The 20,891-nt window shown below is 36.9% G+C and overlaps 1 protein-coding gene and 1 long non-coding RNA gene across 13 annotated transcripts in view; one reads left to right on the forward strand and one right to left on the reverse strand.

Moving 5' to 3' along the window:
* Positions 1-20,891, reverse strand: part of LOC117995177 (uncharacterized) — a 51,423-nt gene that overhangs the window by 21,223 nt on the left and 9,309 nt on the right. The window contains exon 1 of one of the 11 annotated variants that reach the window (XM_069508498.1): positions 19,596-20,416. The exons of 8 other annotated variants lie outside the window; for them this stretch is intronic. In XM_069508498.1, the coding sequence (XP_069364599.1) occupies positions 19,596-19,988 (393 nt within the window). In that variant the 5' untranslated portion in view covers positions 19,989-20,416. Of the gene's footprint in view, positions 1-16; positions 2,424-12,166; positions 12,568-19,595; positions 20,417-20,891 lie in introns of those variants that run through there. 2 more of the 11 variants (XM_069508497.1, XM_069508493.1) reach the window with 2 other exon arrangements.
* Positions 2,243-12,686, forward strand: LOC138404474 (uncharacterized). 2 transcript variants are annotated; one of them, XR_011238399.1, is made up of 3 exons: positions 2,243-2,463; positions 10,259-10,944; positions 12,561-12,686. It is a non-coding gene; the product is annotated as an uncharacterized lncRNA (long non-coding RNA). The 2 variants fall into 2 exon arrangements; XR_011238400.1 differs by lacking the exon at positions 2,243-2,463 and adding an exon at positions 4,172-4,200 and having other exon boundaries at positions 10,158-10,944.

Raw genomic sequence — 20,891 nt, forward strand, 5'->3', positions numbered from 1 at the left:
AGTTAGTACTACTTACCTAGTAGAGTCTTTGGGATAGCTAAAAAATGATGTGTTCTTATTCTTTCTATTATTGTTCACACACACTGTACAGTAAACCATATTTACACTTAACACTTGGTATTATAAAATTACATTTAAACACTATTTAAATTATTAAATTATTATGATTAACATTAAATTAAATGAAAACACGACGCGCGACGTGTACTGCAGCCCCTGAGCTTGTTGAGCACAGGCCGAGCCGGTATATCGCCATCTTGTTTGCTATCTCTTTTTCGCTCGCAGTAGTATGTATTAACTAACTACCTCTCGCTCCCACGCTTTGTCAGACTTTTGAGCGTAGCCACAGATAAACACGCTACTAGTTGCATATCTGGACATATTATGTCCAGATATGCAACTAGTATAGGGCTGCCATACGTCCCGGTTCACCGGGACATGTCCCGGTCTGAAGCGTTGTGTCCCGGTGTCCCGGTCAGTAAGTTAATTGTCCCGGTTTGGCGTTAGGACGTTTATCCACTGCACCGCCGCGCCGCCGTCAACGCGCCGTTAACGAAAAATAAGATAATAGAGTACCTACTAATTCTTTAATTTACAATTTTTTTAATGTCAAAAATTTCACGCTCGCTTCGCTCGCGCTTTTATCTTGTATTGGTTAGCAACGTCGTCCACATGGATTTAGTTTTTTTTTAAATCACGTGGGATCTCTTCCAGGAGGCCGTTTCCAATTGCAGACACACAGACTAACACTTTCGAATTTACAGTATCAGTATGCATATGGATGGATGTCCCGCTCGTCCTTTCAGTAATTATGGCAGCCCTAAGGCTAGTATACTGCAACCCACCAACTTCAAAAATAACAAAACGAATCAATTATTTATTTACAATACTTGAGTCAACGTAACCTCACTTCACGTTGTTTGCCAAAATCTCACGTACAAATACATTTTGCCAAACAAAAAAAAGTGGTCACGGTGATAAGGACAAAACACTCATTTTGTCACGTTCTAATAAGAGCTTAAATGAGATCAGCTATCTCGCTCTAACAGTAAGTGTCACAATAGGGCTAGGTACTTCTAATAGTCCATGTTCTGAGAGCGTAGCGAAAAAATTCTATGGTCACACTTGCCTTGGTCAGGCCTGTCTCACTCTTGGCATGTGCTCTTGGTACTTGTCAGACATAAATAACTACAATCGCGCGCGATCCCAGGGACGGTCGGCAGTCGAGGCTAGCGCGTTCTAGGCGAGCGACGTATAAGAGATTTTAACATTTTTAACCGACTTCAAAAAAAGGAGGAGGTTCTCAATTCGTCGGAAATGTATGTTCCACGATTACTCAAAAACGCCTGGACCGATTTTGAAAATTCTTTTTTTGTTTGAAAGGGTATACTTCAAAGTTGGTCCCATTTCAATTTGGTGAAGATCTGATGAACATCTTCGAAGATAGATACTGGAACTCCTCAACGGATAAGAGTAAATTGCTCGCGATCAGTGTAATAGCTTAGTAAACAGTAGATTTTTAACCAGTCATAGCATAATTTCATGGGGCCACTAAAAATTGTGAAATAAAATTTTTTTACAAAAAAAATAAAAACCGACTTCGTTAGTGTGATTAATTGGTTATATCATATTAACTATATGGATAATGGCAAAAAAGTCAAAAAGCTACCACAATTGTTGCGTGGATGGATGCTTGATGAGCACAGTTAAAGATCCAAGTTTATCATTCTTTAGGATACCGCAGGCTAACGGAAGGCGAGTTTATTTCATAATTAAAATTTTATTATACTAACCAACTAACAGTCGATTCTTCTTTTTTTTTTTAATACTTAAGTACAATTGTTTACATTTTTCTCTCCGTAAGAACCATCCCCGTACTTCAAGGAATATTATGAAAAAAGAATTAGCGAAATCGGTTCAGCTGTTCTCGAGATATGCGATCAGCAACACGTTCAGCAATTCATTTTTATATATAGAGATCTAGGTAGTTAAATTAAGTACTGATGTAAGTAATAAATAGATAAGTATGGTTAACCACAACAAGACGTAAAAATGTACTTATAAAAGTACTTAGGTACCTACCTACGGAGTTTATGTACAAATCTGTATTCTGTACCCATACTAGGTATCGAGGTACATAGTCTACGTAGCCGGTAGCGACAGGCCTGTCTCACTCTTGGTACTTGTCAGAGACATAAATAACTACAGTCGCGCACAATCCTAAGGATGTTCGGCAGTCGAGGCTAGCGCGTTCTAGGCGAGCGACGTATAAGCGATTTTAACATTTTTAACAACTGTTTTTAGTTTAGTTTACTGTGATCAATTGGTTAATATCATATTAACTATATGGATAATGGCAAAAAAGTCAAAAAGCTACCACAATTGTAGCGTGGATGGATGCTTGATGAGCACAGTTAAAGATCCAAATTTGTCATTTTTTACGTTACCGAAGGATACAGAAAGGCGAGTTTATTTCATAATTGATCTTTTATTACCTATGTATCTAGGTTAGGGCTGCCATACGTCCCGGTAAACCGGGACTAGTCCCGGTCTGAGGCGTTGTGTCCTGGTGTCCCGGTCAGTAAGTTAGTTGTCCCGGTTTGGCAGTTAGAGCGTTTGTCCATTACCGCACCACCCGTCAACTTGATGTTAACGAAAAACGAGACTAGAACGAGCCGTCCAGTATTCTTTGAATGAAGCTCCTGACTGCAACTCCTTACTCTAAATATTAGTAGGTAGGTATTGATGAGGATTTCTCTCTCTCTCTCTCTCTCTACTTTTCTCTTTTCTCCGTTTAGCCTTTTAACCGTGAAAACGTAACAAACAGGCAGACTGACACTTTTGAATTTACAGTTTCGGTATGCATGTAGATGGATGTCCCGGTCGTCCTTTCCGCAATTATAGCAGCCCTAATCTAGGTAGTAGGTCCCTACTTACCTAGTAAATTAAGTAGGTACTGGTGTAAGTAATCAGTACCCTTATTAGTCGCATTTATATGCGAAAGTGTGTTTGTTTGTCCTTCAATCACGTCGCAACGGTGCAACGGATTGACGTGATTTTTTGCATGGGCATAGATAAAGACCTGGCGAGTGACAGAGGCTACTTATATTATCTCGGAAAATCAAAGAGTTACCACGGGATTTTTAATAAACCTAATTCCACGCGGCCGAAGTCGCGGGCATCAGCTAGTTTAATAATAATTATGTAGGCTATTAAATCGACACAAGTAGTTATTTAACAATAGAGTGAAACTTCTGTACGTTAGTAGGTACCTATATATTATTCTGTGACAATATAGATATGTCTCGCAAATTGCAAATGTGCGTGGTCGCCATTTTAGTGACGTCAGCACTAGACCTATGTCCACAACACACGGGCATAGTACGCATATGAAAAACTAGGCACTGAGTATAAAATCACTAAATAGGTAGGTAACTTATGGAACACGGAACAAACTAAAATCGACTAAAGTACCTTTAAACTATAACTAGGCAGAATTTGATAATACATCCTTAATTGCTAATTTATACCTATGGAGAGAGATGAAAAATACCTTTTTTTAGTACTTATATTATAATTAGAATTAGAATAGTATTTATAATTAGAATATTCAAACAAGAACAAAGGGGACACTTGGTGGCAACGTTAGTTCCGATTTTTGCCACGCGCCAAGATAGCCTTGTCGCACTGTATACTCGATTTTTTGATTAAACAACAGTTTTTGGACATTAGCTATCAAGTCATGGTATCATTATGAGGTTCAGTTGTGTATGTGAATGAGGCAATGAACCAGTTCCCGCTTCTCTATTTCAATTCGAGCTCACAAGCAGAGTAAAACTAGTAAATACCTACCTAATCTCTATACTTATAGGTATAAAATGAATAGCTGAATGTGTTGCTGATCACAAATCTCGAGAACAGCTGAACCGATTTCGCTAATTCTTTTTATATAATATTTCTTGAAGTAAGTAGGTAGGTACCTACGAGGATGGTTTTTACGGAGAGAAAAAGGAGATCGCCCGTGAACGGGCCCTCTTTTGTGGCGTCGTGCCAAAACTTAAATCTTTTTTAAAGAAATGTGTTATTTTTACGATTATATGTTTTATTACGACTCTTCAGTAAGAATCGTAAACATCCATTTATTTTGAAGAATTATTAATTAAATATAACCCTTTTATACATTAGATATGGGTAGGTTAGGTTGTAGTGGGGTTATGTATTAGTATTGAGTAGCAGTAATAAACGGGACATAGAACAGCTCACACGTGTTTGATTTACACATCTATCCACTCTACGGAACCTCCAACGACAACATCACATGGCGACCGTGACAGCGAGCGGACTTTTGCACGGGGAGTAGCGGCCGCTCGCACCGCGATAGCAACACGTGTCGGGAATAACATTAAAATAATTACAAAAATGGGACCAAAGTGCTCCAAGTGTGTATGCGAGAACAAAGAGGTGATATCACAAAATGGAGACTCCAACATGGACCACCCCATGTACACAAACAATATAATGATGGCAGCAATATTGGCGATATGCAGCGCAGCAGCTATTTTTATAGGAGTTGCTAAATACAGACAATGCCACAGGAACTGGATTAATGAAGGAGTGAGAGCGGACTTTATAAGGAGGCTGCAGGAGCGGATGTCTACGAGAGGAGATCGAGAGGAGAGTCGAGTATAATGTGTGACAATTAAAGTGATGTGCGCGTAAAGTGCGGAAAGTGCGTAAAGTGCGGGAAGTGCGGTGAGAAAATGAACAGTATAGATTTATTGTAAAACTATTGAGAAAATGGACAGTGTATAGACTTAATGGAAAAACATTTAAGTAATATAAATAGTGAATTAGAGTACTTAAGAGTAAGCATTAGGAAATTAGGACCAGATAGGAGGCTAGAGGAAATAGGATTAAGCAAGGTAAGAAAAGCGTTAGAAATATACGAAAATTATAAAACATTTATCACGCAATTAAATGAAAAGGATTTAGAATATTCATCATTAGTCATACAAAAACTGTGTGAAAACATTGAGGAAACTTTTCTTAAAATATTAAGCTATGATAAGTCATCAGTCGAAAAAATGACTGGTAAGCAAGAGAATATAGAACAGTCATCATTCGAAAAAATGGATAACTTCGACCTAAAAACGGCGAGTACTTTAATCCCGGTAATGGATGGTAAACAAGAGAATATAGAACAGATAATAGACAGCATCGAAATGTATAGCAGTTATCTAAAAGGTCAGGACAGCAAGGGGTTGCTAATTTCTTTTATATTAAAAACTAGACTATCAAAAACCGCGAAATTAAAACTTAATTCCGAATATTCCACTATTGACAATTTGCTATCAGACATGAAAAAATATTTGCTTACAAAAAAGTCTGCCAATTCATTGCTGTCCCAAATAAACAATTTAACACAGAACAATATGTCTATTAGCGCTTATGGTGAAAAGCTGGAGGAGCTCTTTATAGGCCTCACCATATCACAAGCCGAAGAAAATCAGAAGGCACGTGATATATTGAGACCTATAAACGAGAAACTAGCAATAAAGAGGTTTGCGGATGGCCTTCGTAACCGAAGGCTGAGCACCATAATATCAGCCAGGAATTACAGCGAGTTGAAAGACGCAGTACGCGCAGCGGAGGATGAGGAGCTGGCCACCGCCGGGACATCGTCCAACAACGGGGTCTACTCATATTCGCAAGGCCGGAATCAGTCATTTCGTTACCCCAGGTACAGTCGGGGACGTCGAAACTTCCACCGTACGAGTGGCCCTCACCGAGGCGCATATCAGCCCACACCACAGGTAAGGAGAGGTTATTATAACTATAATTATCGTGCTAGGACCACACCTACGAGGTACTACAACCAGTCCAGATACCCAAGAAATAACACCAGGTTTTATAGAGGCAACTCAAATAATAATCACCGTCAGGGAAATGCTTACGTCACAGCGTCTGAGCAAAAGGAGGAGCAAGATATAAATTTAGCAGAGTTTTTTCGAGCCTAATTATGCTTTAGTATGTGAAGGGTTAGATTTCATATATTTGTTTATCGGTAATCGGAAATGCAAATTTTTATTGGACACAGGGGCATCTTTATCTATCATAAATAGTCAGATTATTCAAAATCAAGTAAAAAAGTATCAAAGTACTACAGTTATAAAAGGTATAGGTGGAAAAATACAGTCGACATGCTTAGCGTATGTTCCACTACAGTCAGCAAACGGTTTCATATTTCGCCACAAGTTATACCTATTCGATAACGTTCCATGCGGAGCGGATGGAATTATCGGGCTAGACTTTCTCAGAACTTATAATGCAAACATAGACTTGCCTACGAACAAACTTACGTTACAATTTAATTATTATGAAACATGTACCTTAAGAATATGTAAGTCTACTAGCAAAACCGTAGAGTCGGACGAATACTTAACTATTCCATCACGTAGCGAGTCAATTCATTATTTGAGTGTTAGTAAAAGCTTATATAAAGATTGTGTTATACATCCGAAACAATTACATGAAAACGTATTTCTGGCAGGTTGTATCGTAAAGCCGAATAGAGGTAAAATACCAGTAAAAATAATGAATACGGATGAAAAGCCTATAAAAATACTTAAATCGAGTATTATTCAATCGGGAAACATTGACTATTTAGAAAACTATAACCTATGTTCATTTAGCGAATCTCAAAAACATGTTAGCCGTGTTAAAAAATTATTAGCAGAATTGAAATTGGACCATTTAGACCCCACCGCGAAAAAATCGCTTCAAATAATATGCTCTAAATACTCAGACATATTTTTCTTAGAAGGTGACAAGCTAGGTGTATCGAACGTTGTAGAACAGTCGATTATGGTGAAACCCGACACCAAACCCGTGTATACAAAACCTTATCGCTTGCCACAGGCATCGAAGCAAGAAATTAATAAACAAGTACAACGTATGCTCGATGACGACATAATAGAACCATCTAATAGCGAATGGAATAGCCCAATATTACTGGTGCCTAAAAAGTCAGAAAACGGGAAAAAATGGCGTTTAGTGATAGATTATAGGAAGGTTAATGAGTCAATTCAGGACGATAAGTTTCCTTTACCAAATATAATGGACATCTTAGATTCACTTTCAGGGTGTATTTATTTCACTCATTTGGATTTGTATCAAGGATTTTATCAGGTCAGTTTAAACCCCGAGAGTAGGGATATTACCAGTTTTGCCACGAGTACTGGGCAATACAGAATGAAGCGTCTAGCCATGGGTTTAAAAATTAGTCCTAATGCATTCTCTAGAGTTATGTCAATAGCAATGTCAGGATTAACCTTCGAAAAGTGTTTTATTTACTGCGATGATCTAATAGTATTTGGGAGAAACAGGGAAACTCACAATAAAAATTTAATAAGTATATTTGAACGGCTCAGAAAAATGAACCTTAAGCTTAACCCACTTAAGTGCGAATTTATGAAAACACAGTTACTATATTTAGGTCACGTGGTGTCAGCTGAGGGTGTTCTACCCGATCCAGAAAAAGTAAGAGTGCTACAACACTACCCGATACCTACAAATTCAGACGAGGTTAGACGATTTGTAGCGTTTTGCAATTATTATAGAAAATTCATTCCACATTTTTCTGAAATCACCTTACCATTAAATAAATTATGCCGGAAAAATGCAATATTTTCATGGTCACAAGAATGTCAAAATAGTTTCGAAATATTGAAAAATAAATTAATTACACCCCCCATTTTGCAATACCCAGATTTTTCTGATAATAACACTTTCGTTCTTCAAACTGACGCGTCAGGCATAGCTATCGGTTCAGTTTTGTGTAATAAAGATTTAAAACCCGTAGCCTACGCTAGTAGACCTCTAAATAAAGCGGAATTAAACTATCCAATAATTCAAAAAGAGCTTTTGGCGATAGTTTGGAGTATAAAACATTTTAGACCATACCTATACGGTAAGCAATTTATCATTAAAACCGACCATAAACCTCTAATTTATTTATTTGGCATGAAAGATCCGTCAACAAGACTTTTAAAATTCAGATTGCAGTTAGAGGAGTACGACTTTAAAATTGAGTATGTAAAAGGCAGTGATAACGTCGCAGACGCTCTGAGTAGGGTGACCATAAGTTCGGAAGAATTAAAATCATTGAATAGTAAAGTTAGCTTAGTAATGACAAGAGCTCAGAAAGCTAGATTAGATAAAGAGGAGTTGAATAGGAAGGTAGACATGAGGGATCCTTGTATACCTGTCGAATCAAGGTCTGGCCAACCAAGAGTCGCAGAGATACTAAGGAAACCGAGTGATTACGTAGAATTGAAATTTATGTTAGGAAGTAAATTGAGTAAGAGGAAATTATCATATGAAAGAGAATGTTTAGCATATGAGGAGTCAACTCAGTCTATCTACATAAACCTCAATTATATGTCGCATTTTACGCGAGTCGAATTTGCGAATTTATTGAGCGTATTTTGTAGTGAATTGAATATTAAAAATTTATGTATAATTAGAGATGACAGAAATGTAGAGTTCATAAAACAGTTAATAAATGAGATAAAAAGTAGAGAAAAATGGTCCGGACCGCAGATAAATATATTAAAAGGAGTAAAACGAGTCCATAATGAGGAAGAAAAGATATGCATACTACATGATTATCACTTACTACCTACGAGTGGCCATGCGGGTGTACAACGCATGATCAGCAACATCAAAGGTAAGTACTTCTGGCCAGGGCTAGAATCCGATGTACGGAGATACGTAAGTAAGTGCGGCAAATGCCAAACTAATAAGTATTCTAGAAATATAGTAGAGCCGATGGTCGTGACGACGACAGCGTCGAAAGCTTTCGAAAAAGTATATTTAGATATCATAGGTCCTTTAGATAAAGATATAGATGGTAATGTTTATATTTTAAGTTTACAATGCGAGCTAAGTAAATACGTCGAGGCGTACCCTTTGCAGCGTAAAGATACAGTAAGTGTGGCAAGAGCCTTTGTTAATAACTTCGTGTTACGTTACGGGCTACCCAAAATTGTCGCGAGTGACAAAGGCGGCGAATTTCAGTCAGAAACGATGAAAGAGGTATGTAAGCTACTTCAAATTGAAAAAAATAAATTCTACAGCTTATCACCATGAGTCGATAGGCTCCTTAGAAAACACTCATAAGCATCTCGCTGCATATTTGCGAACATTATGTGACGGACATCCAGAAACTTGGAGTCAGTGGCTTCAGTTCTGGTGTTTCTCATTCAATACTACTGTCCATACACAGACTAAGTATACACCGTACGAACTCGTATTTGGCAATAGTTGTAGTTTACCTAGTAATTTAAGAAGTAATGTAGTAGAGCCACTATACAGCCAAGATAATTATGCACTTGAGCTTAAGTATAGGCTACAGTTAGCATCTAAGGAAGCGCATAAAAATTTAGTTTTAAGCAAATTAAAAAGGAAACATGTATGGGACAAAAAGTGTAATCCCATTCAGTATCAGAAAGATGATTTAATCTTGATCAAAAATGAAACAGGTAAAAAACTGGATAAGCTATACGATGGACCCTATACAGTGTTAAGTGAAGATGGACCTAATGTTACAGTGCAAAACGGTAAAAATGTCGAGACTGTCCATAAAAATAGGACAAAACCATATGTCACCTAGTATTAGTGTTTAGCTCATGTTTCTTTACTTATGAATACGCGAGGTACCTACGCTTGTTATTATTAGTATATTATTATTGTAGTCTGGTAGGTAACTACCTAACATTGTATCATAAGTGCCTAATGGTTTTATATTTCATTACGATGACATGTATGTACCATCGTATTGTACCTACTAAGTACATTATATTTTAAATTGTAACTTACCTATAAGATTGTGAATGTTTCGAACAGCTTATTTCTATGTGTCAGGTAATAAGGAAATCAAACAAGTTTATATTAAATAATTTTTATATTATCAAAAAAAAAAAAAAAAAAAAAAAAATTGTATTACAACATTTTTTTTTTTCAAAACCACCCCGGTGATGTAGTGGGGTTATGTATTAGTATTGAGTAGCAGTAATAAACGGGACATAGAACAGCTCACACGTGTTTGATTTACACATCTATCCACTCTACGGAACCTCCAACGACAACATCACAAGGTAGGTACCTACTGATAATATGAGTAGGTAGGTACTGAATATTGATTTACTCCAGTAAAACGGTAAAACGCCAGTTTTCTTATATTTTTGTTGTCTTTCAGGCGCCTTGAATGGTTAAAAGTTATTGGAAGACCGGATTTATTAAACACACCGGACTTGAAATACGGTAACTACAGAGTATGCTCACGACATTTTGAAAATTCAACGTTTAAGATGATACGAAATTTGATTCCGACTGCAATACCAACACTGTACTTGGGCACAGAACCACGACAGAGTCAATCGAAAAGTGAAAAACTTCCGAAAACTTGCGATGCGTCGACACAGACATCAGAAATTGAAAGACAAAACATACTCAAAAGGGCTAGAACCCGGAGCCGTAGAATCAGTTTTAAAAAAGAAAGTCATACTTCAGTAGCTCTTTTATCAGGTAGGCAAAGGAAAAGGAACCTACGTTCCCAATCACAGGAGTCCGAAAGTAAGAGAAAGCGACTACAATCAAGCGAGCTAGATCAAAAGGAAGTAAAATCAGAAGTCTCAAACTCAAGTTACCTTGACCCATCCGGAAATGACAGTGGAGATGACGACAGGGGTAAAGTTACTTCAATAATAGTGGTAAATTTTCCAAGCTAATATAATGACGGGAGTTTGAAAAATAAATATACGGGTATTGCTCCATCCGGAAATGACTGTGGAGATGATGACAGGGGTAAAATAACTTCAATAATAGTGGTAAATTTTCCAAGCTAATATTATATTGACGGGAGTTTGAAAAATAAATATGACGGTAATTCGCTATTTTATTCTATTTTTATTTTCTTCCTATCCTATGATCCTGAATTTAAATTGTTTGCATTGAATCTTCAATTTTCCAGTCCGCAAGTTTATAAGTCCCGCAAATTGCTATTGCGCTGGAACCATGTCTCATTAACATCGAAATGACGTAACACGAAGTATATTTAAGTAAAAATATACCATCAGCTTGAAACTTCAGTCTAGTACTGACGTCACTAAAATGGCATCCACGCGCATAATGGGCTGATTACACCTACCGAGTAGTGAAGCGAGACAGTAAAATGTCACTCGGCCGAGACAGTGCTGTGGTAGCCGTTTATACGTATTTCGAAATTGCGCCGAGCACTCGTAGGTGTTTATACCAACCGAGTACTCGGCCGAGAACATTGACTCGCCACTGTACTCGTTAGGTGTAATCGTACAATTAGCGATTTGCGTGACTTATATCATCATTGCAAAAGCTGCCTAATACATAAAAGTACTTTTTCACGATTAAAACTTAATATTTGGCCAAAACAAGATGACCGGATTTTTGACATTAATTGTTCAAAATTAGAATCATTGCCTCACAGCTAAAATATTGCACGATATATTGTGTACAGTGCGACAAGGCTATCTTGGCGCGTGGCGAAAATCGGAACTAACGTTGCCGTGTCCGTGTCCCCTTTGTTCTTGTCTGAACATTCAAAGCCTTTGTTCTCCAACAGCGCCCTCCTGCCTATGTCATTCAAGTGCCAAGAGAGCCTTGTCGTACTGTAGATGAGATGGTCACTCGGGCGAGACAGACGTGTGCATACGATCCAAATTTAGCTGCAAATTATTTCGCGCCATTCATTTGGACATTTTTTATTTTATTATTATATGTTTACATTTCATTAGTATTTATCATAACACAGGCGAGTAACGATACTGTACTCTTATTTTGGAGTTATATGAAGGAGAATCATATGAGCTCAATTTATGGTAGTTATTTCTAAATTACAGACAGACACTTCAATTTTATTTATTAGTATATTAGTATAGATACGGTGTGCGTCTCGCACTTGGCCGTTTTATGCGATGTAAGTTGCAACCAAAAATTCTAGGTCAATGGAAAGTACCCTATCGGTTTTGATTACCTTGACTCTTGACGGGGAGACAACGAAATGATCCTATAAGGTTTCCTTTTTACCCTGGAGCTACGGAACCCTAAAAATGAGAATATGTGTTTATACCAGCTCTGAGTCCGAGTCTTGGTCCGAATCGAGTCTGGTGTCTAACTTTAGCATGTTCCATATTGTTCTCTGGCTAACGCCGAAGCGACGAGCCGCGTCGCGAGTACTGGCTGTCGGATGTTGTTCAAAAAATTCAATTATCTTGTCTTCGACGTTGACCTTCATTCGGGTTCCACCCTTGCCTGAAGCATGGCTAGGGGTCGAGAACTGGCCGTAATCACGCAGCCTCTGGTTGGCCGCTAAAATGGTTGCTCCTCTAGGAACTGTAGGGTTCTTAAACCCTTGGGCGCGCAGACGTCGTACACTCTCGTTTTCGTACATTGTGCGAGCAGCACTAATGGTTTTATTACACAAATACACTCGCACCATTTCGTAATATTCTTCATTTGTATAGGACATCGTGATCGCCGAGAGGTACTACGTGGTACAACGTTACGGGTGTAACGCTCGCGAGAGACTGACGCTGGGAGCGCGCGGCGCAAGCGATGACGTCACTTCCCCCGACCCGGCGCCGCGGCGTGGCAGTTTCGAATTCCGAACACAGGCAAAAGGTCGCCCTGCCCTATCATTCTATGCGAATTGCCAGTTGCACAACAATGCCGCCCGGGTGCTAGCTTCGACCACGCGTGCTTAGTCTATTATTTATAGTGTGTCCATGATTTGCTTGTTTTAATGTTGGATATGGTAGAAAAAATATTTTTAAAGTACTTACAGAACAATTAATAGAAATAATAATGTACGTGTTCTAATAACGATATAATATGTAGCACCACGAAAATTTTTTACGCAATATTTATAAAAATCCGTATAAGTAGCTTGGACAAATAAAGAAGTTATTATTAATATATTGTTTATACATAACCACTACCAATATTATAAATACGAAAGTGCGTTTGTTTGTTGGTTAGTCCTTCAATCACGTCGCAACGAAGTACGGGTTAAGTAAGACCTGGAAGAGTGACATAGACTGCTTTTTACCCGGGAAAATCAACGAGTCCCCAAGGGATTTTTAAAAACCTAAATCCAAGTGGACTAAGTCGCGGGCATCAGCTAGTTCAATCAGAGCTTTGATAGCTCAACGGTTAATAAATAAATAAATAAATAAAAGTTTATTTCAGACCATTCATAGATCCATAGATAGTTAGTATGTTAAAAGAGCGGACTGAAATCCTAACCGATTCAAACCCCACCCGTTACACTATTGTCGTACCTACTCCTAGCACAAGCGTCACGCTAAATTTGAGCGAAAAGGGGAATATTAGTCAGCATTATAAACTTGGTTAATATTCTTTTTAGGGGTCCGTACCTCAAAAGAAAAAACGGAACCCGTCTGTCTGTCAAGAAACCTACAGGGTACCTTCCCGTTGTCCCGTTTTTTTTAAAACCGGCCAAATGTGAGTCAGGCTCGCGCATCGAGGGTTCCGTACTACAGTCGTATTTTTTCGACATTTTGCACTATATAATTCAAAAACTATGATGCATAAAAATAAATAAAAATCTGTTTTAGAATGCACAGGTGAAGCCCTTCCATATTATGATACCCCACTTGATATAGTTATCTTACTTCGAAAATTGAAAATACTAATTATTCACATTAAAAGATGATGAACACAATTTAATTTTTTTAGTGTGATGTAACCACAAATTCACTGCTTTCAGATTTTTCCCCGAATGTCTGCTATAAGACCTACCTACCTGCCAAATTTCATGATTCTAGGTCAACGGGGAGTAACCTGTAGGTTTCTTGACAAACAGACAGACAGACAAAAAAGTTATCCTACAAGGGTTCCGTTATTCCTTTTGAGGTACGGAACCCTAAAAATGGAATAGAATAGAATATGTTTTTTATTCATGTAAACTTTTTACAAGTGCTTATGAATAGTCAGGTAGTTTTAACTTTTAATTTACCACTGGTTCGGAATGCCGTTCCTACCGAGAAGAACCAGCAAGAAACTCGGCGGTTGCTCTTTTTAATCTACACTATATCTACACTAATATTATAAAGAGGAAAACTTTGTTTGTTTGTTTGTTTGTTTGTTTGTTTGTTTGTTTGTTTGTTTGTTTGTTTGTACTGAATAGGCTCAAAAACTACTGGACCGATTTTAAAAATTCTTTCACCATTCGAAAGCTACATTATCCACGAGTAACATAGGCTATATTTTATTTTGGAAAAAAATAGGGTTCCGTAAGATATTTGGGTTTTTCGGACACAAGGTGTAAAAAATCAACCAGAAAAGTTACTTATTTTGCGTACGCTGCCTAAACTATAAAAGATAGAACCATAAAATGTTCTAATTAATTGTAGATCTTATAAATATCTACAAAAAAGTCCGCGACACACTATACCCATCTATGTCGAGTGAGGCACAGCAACCATTTTTTTATTTAAAAATCTTGAATTTTTTTTGGACTACATTTAAACGCGTTTATTTTACTCATGCTATTAATCCTTATCAAAATAAATGATTTCATCACTAAGAACAGTTTATGGAGATAATATTTGGTCTTTGAATGATTAAAATTGGACGTTTGGTTTTGAAGTTATGGCGAAATTAAAATATTACGATTTCTGCTGCACGGCCCGTTGTATTATTATTATATAAAGAGGTAATGTCGTTAAGTTTGTTTGTAGGGGGTAATCTTTAGAACTACTGAACCGATTTTAAAAATTCTTTCACCAGTAGAAAGCTACATTATTCCTGAGTGACATAGGCTATACGGGATCTTTAAAAACCTAAATCTACGCGGGCGAAGCCGCGGGGATCAGCTAGTAATATTATAAAGAGGAAAACTTTGTTTGTTTGTTTGTTTGTTTGTTTGTTTGTTTGTACTGAATAGGCTCAAAAACTACTGGACCGATTTTAAAAATTCTTTCACCATTCGAAAGCTACATTATCCACGAGTAACATAGGCTATATTTTATTTTGGAAAAAAATAGGGTTCCGTAAGATATTTGGGTTTTTCGGACACAAGGTGTAAAAAATCAACCAGAAAAGTTACTTATTTTGCGTACGCTGCCTAAACTATAAAAGATAGAACCATAAAATGTTCTAATTAATTGTAGATCTTATAAATATCTACAAAAAAGTCCGCGACACACTATACCCATCTATGTCGAATGAGGCACAGCAACCATTTTTTTATTTAAAAAACTTGAATTTTTTTTGGACTACATTTAAACGCGTTTATTTTACTCATGCTATTAATCCTTATCAAAATAAATGATTTCATCACTAAGAACAGTTTATGGAGATAATATTTGGTCTTTGAATGATTAAAATTGGACGTTTGGTTTTGAAGTTATGGCGAAATTAAAATATTACGATTTCTGCTGCACGGCCCGTTGTCTACACTAATATTATAAAGAGGAAAACTTTGTTTGTTTGTTTGTTTGTTTGTTTGTTTGTACTGAATAGGCTCAAAAACTACTGGACCGATTTTAAAAATTCTTTCACCATTCGAAAGCTACATTATCCACGAGTAACATAGGCTATATTTTATTTTGGAAAAAAATAGGGTTCCGTAAGATATTTGGGTTTTTCGGACACAAGGTGTAAAAAATCAACCAGAAAAGTTACTTATTTTGCGTACGCTGCCTAAACTATAAAAGATAGAACCATAAAATGTTCTAATTAATTGTAGATCTTATAAATATCTACAAAAAAGTCCGCGACACACTATACCCATCTATGTCGAGTGAGGCACAGCAACCATTTTTTTATTTAAAAATCTTGAATTTTTTTTTGACTACATTTAAACGCGTTTATTTTACTCATGCTATTAATCCTTATCAAAATAAATGATTTCATCACTAAGAACAGTTTATGGAGATAATATTTGGTCTTTGAATGATTAAAATTGGACGTTTGGTTTTGAAGTTATGGCGAAATTAAAATATTACGATTTCTGCTGCACGGCCCGTTGTCTACACTAATATTATAAAGAGGAAAACTTTGTTTGTTTGTTTGTTTGTTTGTTTGTTTGTTTGTTTGGTTGTACTGAATAGGCTCAAAAACTACTGGACCGATTTTAAAAATTCTTTCACCATTCGAAAGCTACATTATCCACGAGTAACATAGGCTATATTTTATTTTGGAAAAAAATAGGGTTCCGTAAGATATTTGGGTTTTTCGGACACAAGGTGTAAAAAATCAACCAGAAAAGTTACTTATTTTGCGTACGCTGCCTAAACTATAAAAGATAGAACCATAAAATGTTCTAATTAATTGTAGATCTTATAAATATCTACAAAAAAGTCCGCGACACACTATACCCATCTATGTCGAGTGAGGCACAGCAACCATTTTTTTATTTAAAAATCTTGAATTTTTTTTGGACTACATTTAAACGCGTTTATTTTACTCATGCTATTAATCCTTATCAAAATAAATGATTTCATCACTAAGAACAGTTTATGGAGATAATATTTGGTCTTTGAATGATTAAAATTGGACGTTTGGTTTTGAAGTTATGGCGAAATTAAAATATTACGATTTCTGCTGCACGGCCCGTTGTCTACACTAATATTATAAAGAGGAAAACTTTGTTTGTTTGTTTGTTTGTTTGTTTGTTTGTTTGTTTGTTTGTACTGAATAGGCTCAAAAACTACTGGACCGATTTTAAAAATTCTTTCACCTTTCGAAAGCTACATTATCCACGAGTAACATAGGCTATATTTTATTTTGGAAAAAAATAGGGTTCCGTAAGATATTTGGGTTTTTCGGACACAAGGTGTAAAAAATCAACCAGAAAAGTTACTTATTTTGCGTACGCTGCCTAAACTATAAAAGATAGAACTATAAAATGTTCTAATTAATTGTAGATCTTATAAATATCTACAAAAAAGTCCGCGACACACTATACCCATCTATGTCGAGTGAGGCACAGCAACCATTTTTTTATTTAAAAATCTTGAATTTTTTTTGGACTACATTTAAACGCGTTTATTTTACTCATGCTATTAATCCTTATCAAAATAAATGATTTCATCACTAAGAACAGTTTATGGAGATAATATTTGGTCTTTGAATGATTAAAATTGGACGTTTGGTTTTGAAGTTATGGCGAAATTAAAATATTACGATTTCTGCTGCACGGCCCGTTGTCTACACTAATATTATAAAGAGGAAAACTTTGTTTGTTTGTTTGTTTGTTTGTTTGTTTGTTTGTTTGTTTGTTTGTTTGTTTGGTTGTACTGAATAGGCTCAAAAACTACTGGACCGATTTTAAAAATTCTTTCACCATTCGAAAGCTACATTATCCACGAGTAACATAGGCTATATTTTATTTTGGAAAAAAATAGGGTTCCGTAAGATATTTGGGTTTTTCGGACACAAGGTGTAAAAAATCAACCAGAAAAGTTACTTATTTTGCGTACGCTGCCTAAACTATAAAAGATAGAACCATAAAATGTTCTAATTAATTGTAGATCTTATAAATATCTACAAAAAGTCCGCGACACACTATACCCATCTATGTCGAGTGAGGCACAGCAACCATTTTTTTATTTAAAAATCTTGAATTTTTTTTGGACTACATTTAAACGCGTTTATTTTACTCATGCTATTAATCCTTATCAAAATAAATGATTTCATCACTAAGAACAGTTTATGGAGATAATATTTGGTCTTTGAATGATTAAAATTGGACGTTTGGTTTTGAAGTTATGGCGAAATTAAAATATTACGATTTCTGCTGCACGGCCCGTTGTCTACACTAATATTATAAAGAGGAAAACTTTGTTTGTTTGTTTGTTTGTTTGTTTGTTTGTTTGTTTGTACTGAATAGGCTCAAAAACTACTGGACCGATTTTAAAAATTCTTTCACCTTTCGAAAGCTACATTATCCACGAGTAACATAGGCTATATTTTATTTTGGAAAAAAATAGGGTTCCGTAAGATATTTGGGTTTTTCGGACACAAGGTGTAAAAAATCAACCAGAAAAGTTACTTATTTTGCGTACGCTGCCTAAACTATAAAAGATAGAACTATAAAATGTTCTAATTAATTGTAGATCTTATAAATATCTACAAAAAAGTCCGCGACACACTATACCCATCTATGTCGAGTGAGGCACAGCAACCATTTTTTTATTTAAAAATCTTGAATTTTTTTTGGACTACATTTAAACGCGTTTATTTTACTCATGCTATTAATCCTTATCAAAATAAATGATTTCATCACTAAGAACAGTTTATGGAGATAATATTTGGTCTTTGAATGATTAAAATTGGACGTTTGGTTTTGAAGTTATGGCGAAATTAAAATATTACGATTTCTGCTGCACGGCCCGTTGTCTACACTAATAATATTATAAAGAGGAAAACTTTGTTTGTTTGTTTGTTTGTTTGTTTGTTTGTTTGTTTGTACTGAATAGGCTCAAAAACTACTGGACCGATTTTAAAAATTCTTTCACCATTCGAAAGCTACATTATCCACGAGTAACATAGGCTATATTTTATTTTGGAAAAAAATAGGGTTCCGTAAGTATTATATAAAGAGGTAATGTCGTTAAGTTTGTTTGTAGGGGGTAATCTTTAGAACTACTGAACCGATTTTAAAAATTCTTTCACCAGTAGAAAGCTACATTATTCCTGAGTGACATAGGCTATACGGGATCTTTAAAAACCTAAATCTACGCGGGCGAAGCCGCGGGGATCAGCTAGTATTATATAAAGAGGTAATGTCGTTAAGTTTGTTTGTAGGGGGTAATCTTTAGAACTACTGAACCGATTTTAAAAATTCTTTCACCAGTAGAAAGCTACATTATTCCTGAGTGACATAGGCTATAAGGGATCTTTAAAAACCTAAATCTACGCGGGCGAAGCCGCGGGGATCAGCTAGTATTATATAAAGAGGTAATGTCGTTAAGTTTGTTTGTAGGGGGTAATCTTTAGAACTACTGAACCGATTTTAAAAATTCTTTCACCAGTAGAAAGCTACATTATTCCTGAGTGACATAGGCTATACGGGATCTTTAAAAACCTAAATCTACGTGGGCGAAGCCGCGGGGATCAGCTAGTATTATATAAAGAGGTAATGTCGTTAAGTTTGTTTGTAGGGGGTAATCTTTAGAACTACTGAACCGATTTTAAAAATTCTTTCACCAGTAGAAAGCTACATTATTCCTGAGTGACATAGGCTATACGGGATCTTTAAAAACCTAAATCTACGCGGGCGAAGCCGCGGGGATCAGCTAGTATTATATAAAGAGGTAATGTCGTTAAGTTTGTTTGTAGGGGGTAATCTTTAGAACTACTGAACCGATTTTAAAAATTCTTTCACCAGTAGAAAGCTACATTATTCCTGAGTGACATAGGCTATACGGGATCTTTAAAAACCTAAATCTACGCGGGCGAAGCCGCGGGGATCAGCTAGTTCATAATATAGAAGAGTATAGATGGGCTATAGAAGAGTTGTTATAGGTTACCGGCAGTAAGTCCAGGTGGGGATGGAGGTCGTTGGAGTTAAGAAGCTTCCATACTGAGTTCTGGCTTACACCAAAGTGATGCGCTGCCTCATGGGTACTGGCTCTCGGATGTTTTTCGAAATATTCGAATATTTTGTCCTCCACCTTGATAGGAACTCGAGTTCGACCAGTCCCTGACGCATGAGTAGGGGTCGTGAACTGACCGAAATCAAGCAGCCTCTGATTGGCCGCCATAATGGTTCTTAAATTGGGTATTTTGGGGTCTTTAAACCCTTGGGCCCGTAAGCGTGGCACGCTCTCGCTCTCGTACATCCTCTGCGCTGCTCGAACGCTTTTATTTGATACATACACTCGCACCATTTCGTAATACTCTTGGTTTGAAAATTTGGACATCGCGTGATCGACAATCGCACGACTTTACGCGACGAACGCTCGCGACAGACTGGCACGCAGCGGCGGCGCAAGCGGTGCACTGATGACTGAGCATTCCCCCCTACTCCGCCCGGCTCGGCGATGCTGAATTCCAAAAATTATTAACTACCTACCCACTTAATAATAATAATGTCTGAATTTTGGCTACGGCAGCCCATCTCCATAGAGATTAGCCAACTGCGCGGGAGATACCTATTAGATAGGCATAATCTGTGGATATGGTGCAGAAGTGTGTGCGCAAACACATGTGCAATGTCTATTCCCTCACTCACGTAGCTCATTAAAACGGAAATCCGACACGAGAGACACTCTATGGACCTTTGTGCACTCATCGGCCGTTTGTGTATTCATCCGTGAAATCACGGATTCCGTAAAAATACGAATCGAATGAGTATAGGTACCTACGTATTTGTATGATGGCCACTTCGAAGAATCACGGATACGAACCGAATACGGATGAGTGCACAAAAGCCCATCCATATTCGGTTCGTATCCGTGATTCTTCGAAGTTCTACTTTTTACCCCGAAAAATTAAAGAGTTCCCGCGGGATTTTGAAAAACGTAAATTCACGCGGAACAACGTAGGTAAATCCAAGCCAGATGCTACTCCTTTCCCACGTTATATGACTCCGCCAATGATATTAGAAGAAAAGAGGTAGATAGGTTCCTTAAATCAAATTCGATGTTTATTAATGGCACGCTGCGTCAGCGCCGAAAGACTCAACACACATAAACGCATAGATAGTATTTTAGCGTCACACAACAGAGAGTAAAGGATGGTGAACTAATAACCTCAGCTTCAGTTGCGCACGAAAAAGAGACGGTTATATTTTGCACTACCTCGTCCTGCACAGAAGAGTGGAA

Source organism: Maniola hyperantus, chromosome 28 (genome assembly GCF_902806685.2).
Source record: "Maniola hyperantus chromosome 28, iAphHyp1.2, whole genome shotgun sequence".
Classification (NCBI taxonomy): Eukaryota; Metazoa; Arthropoda; class Insecta; order Lepidoptera; family Nymphalidae; genus Maniola; species Maniola hyperantus.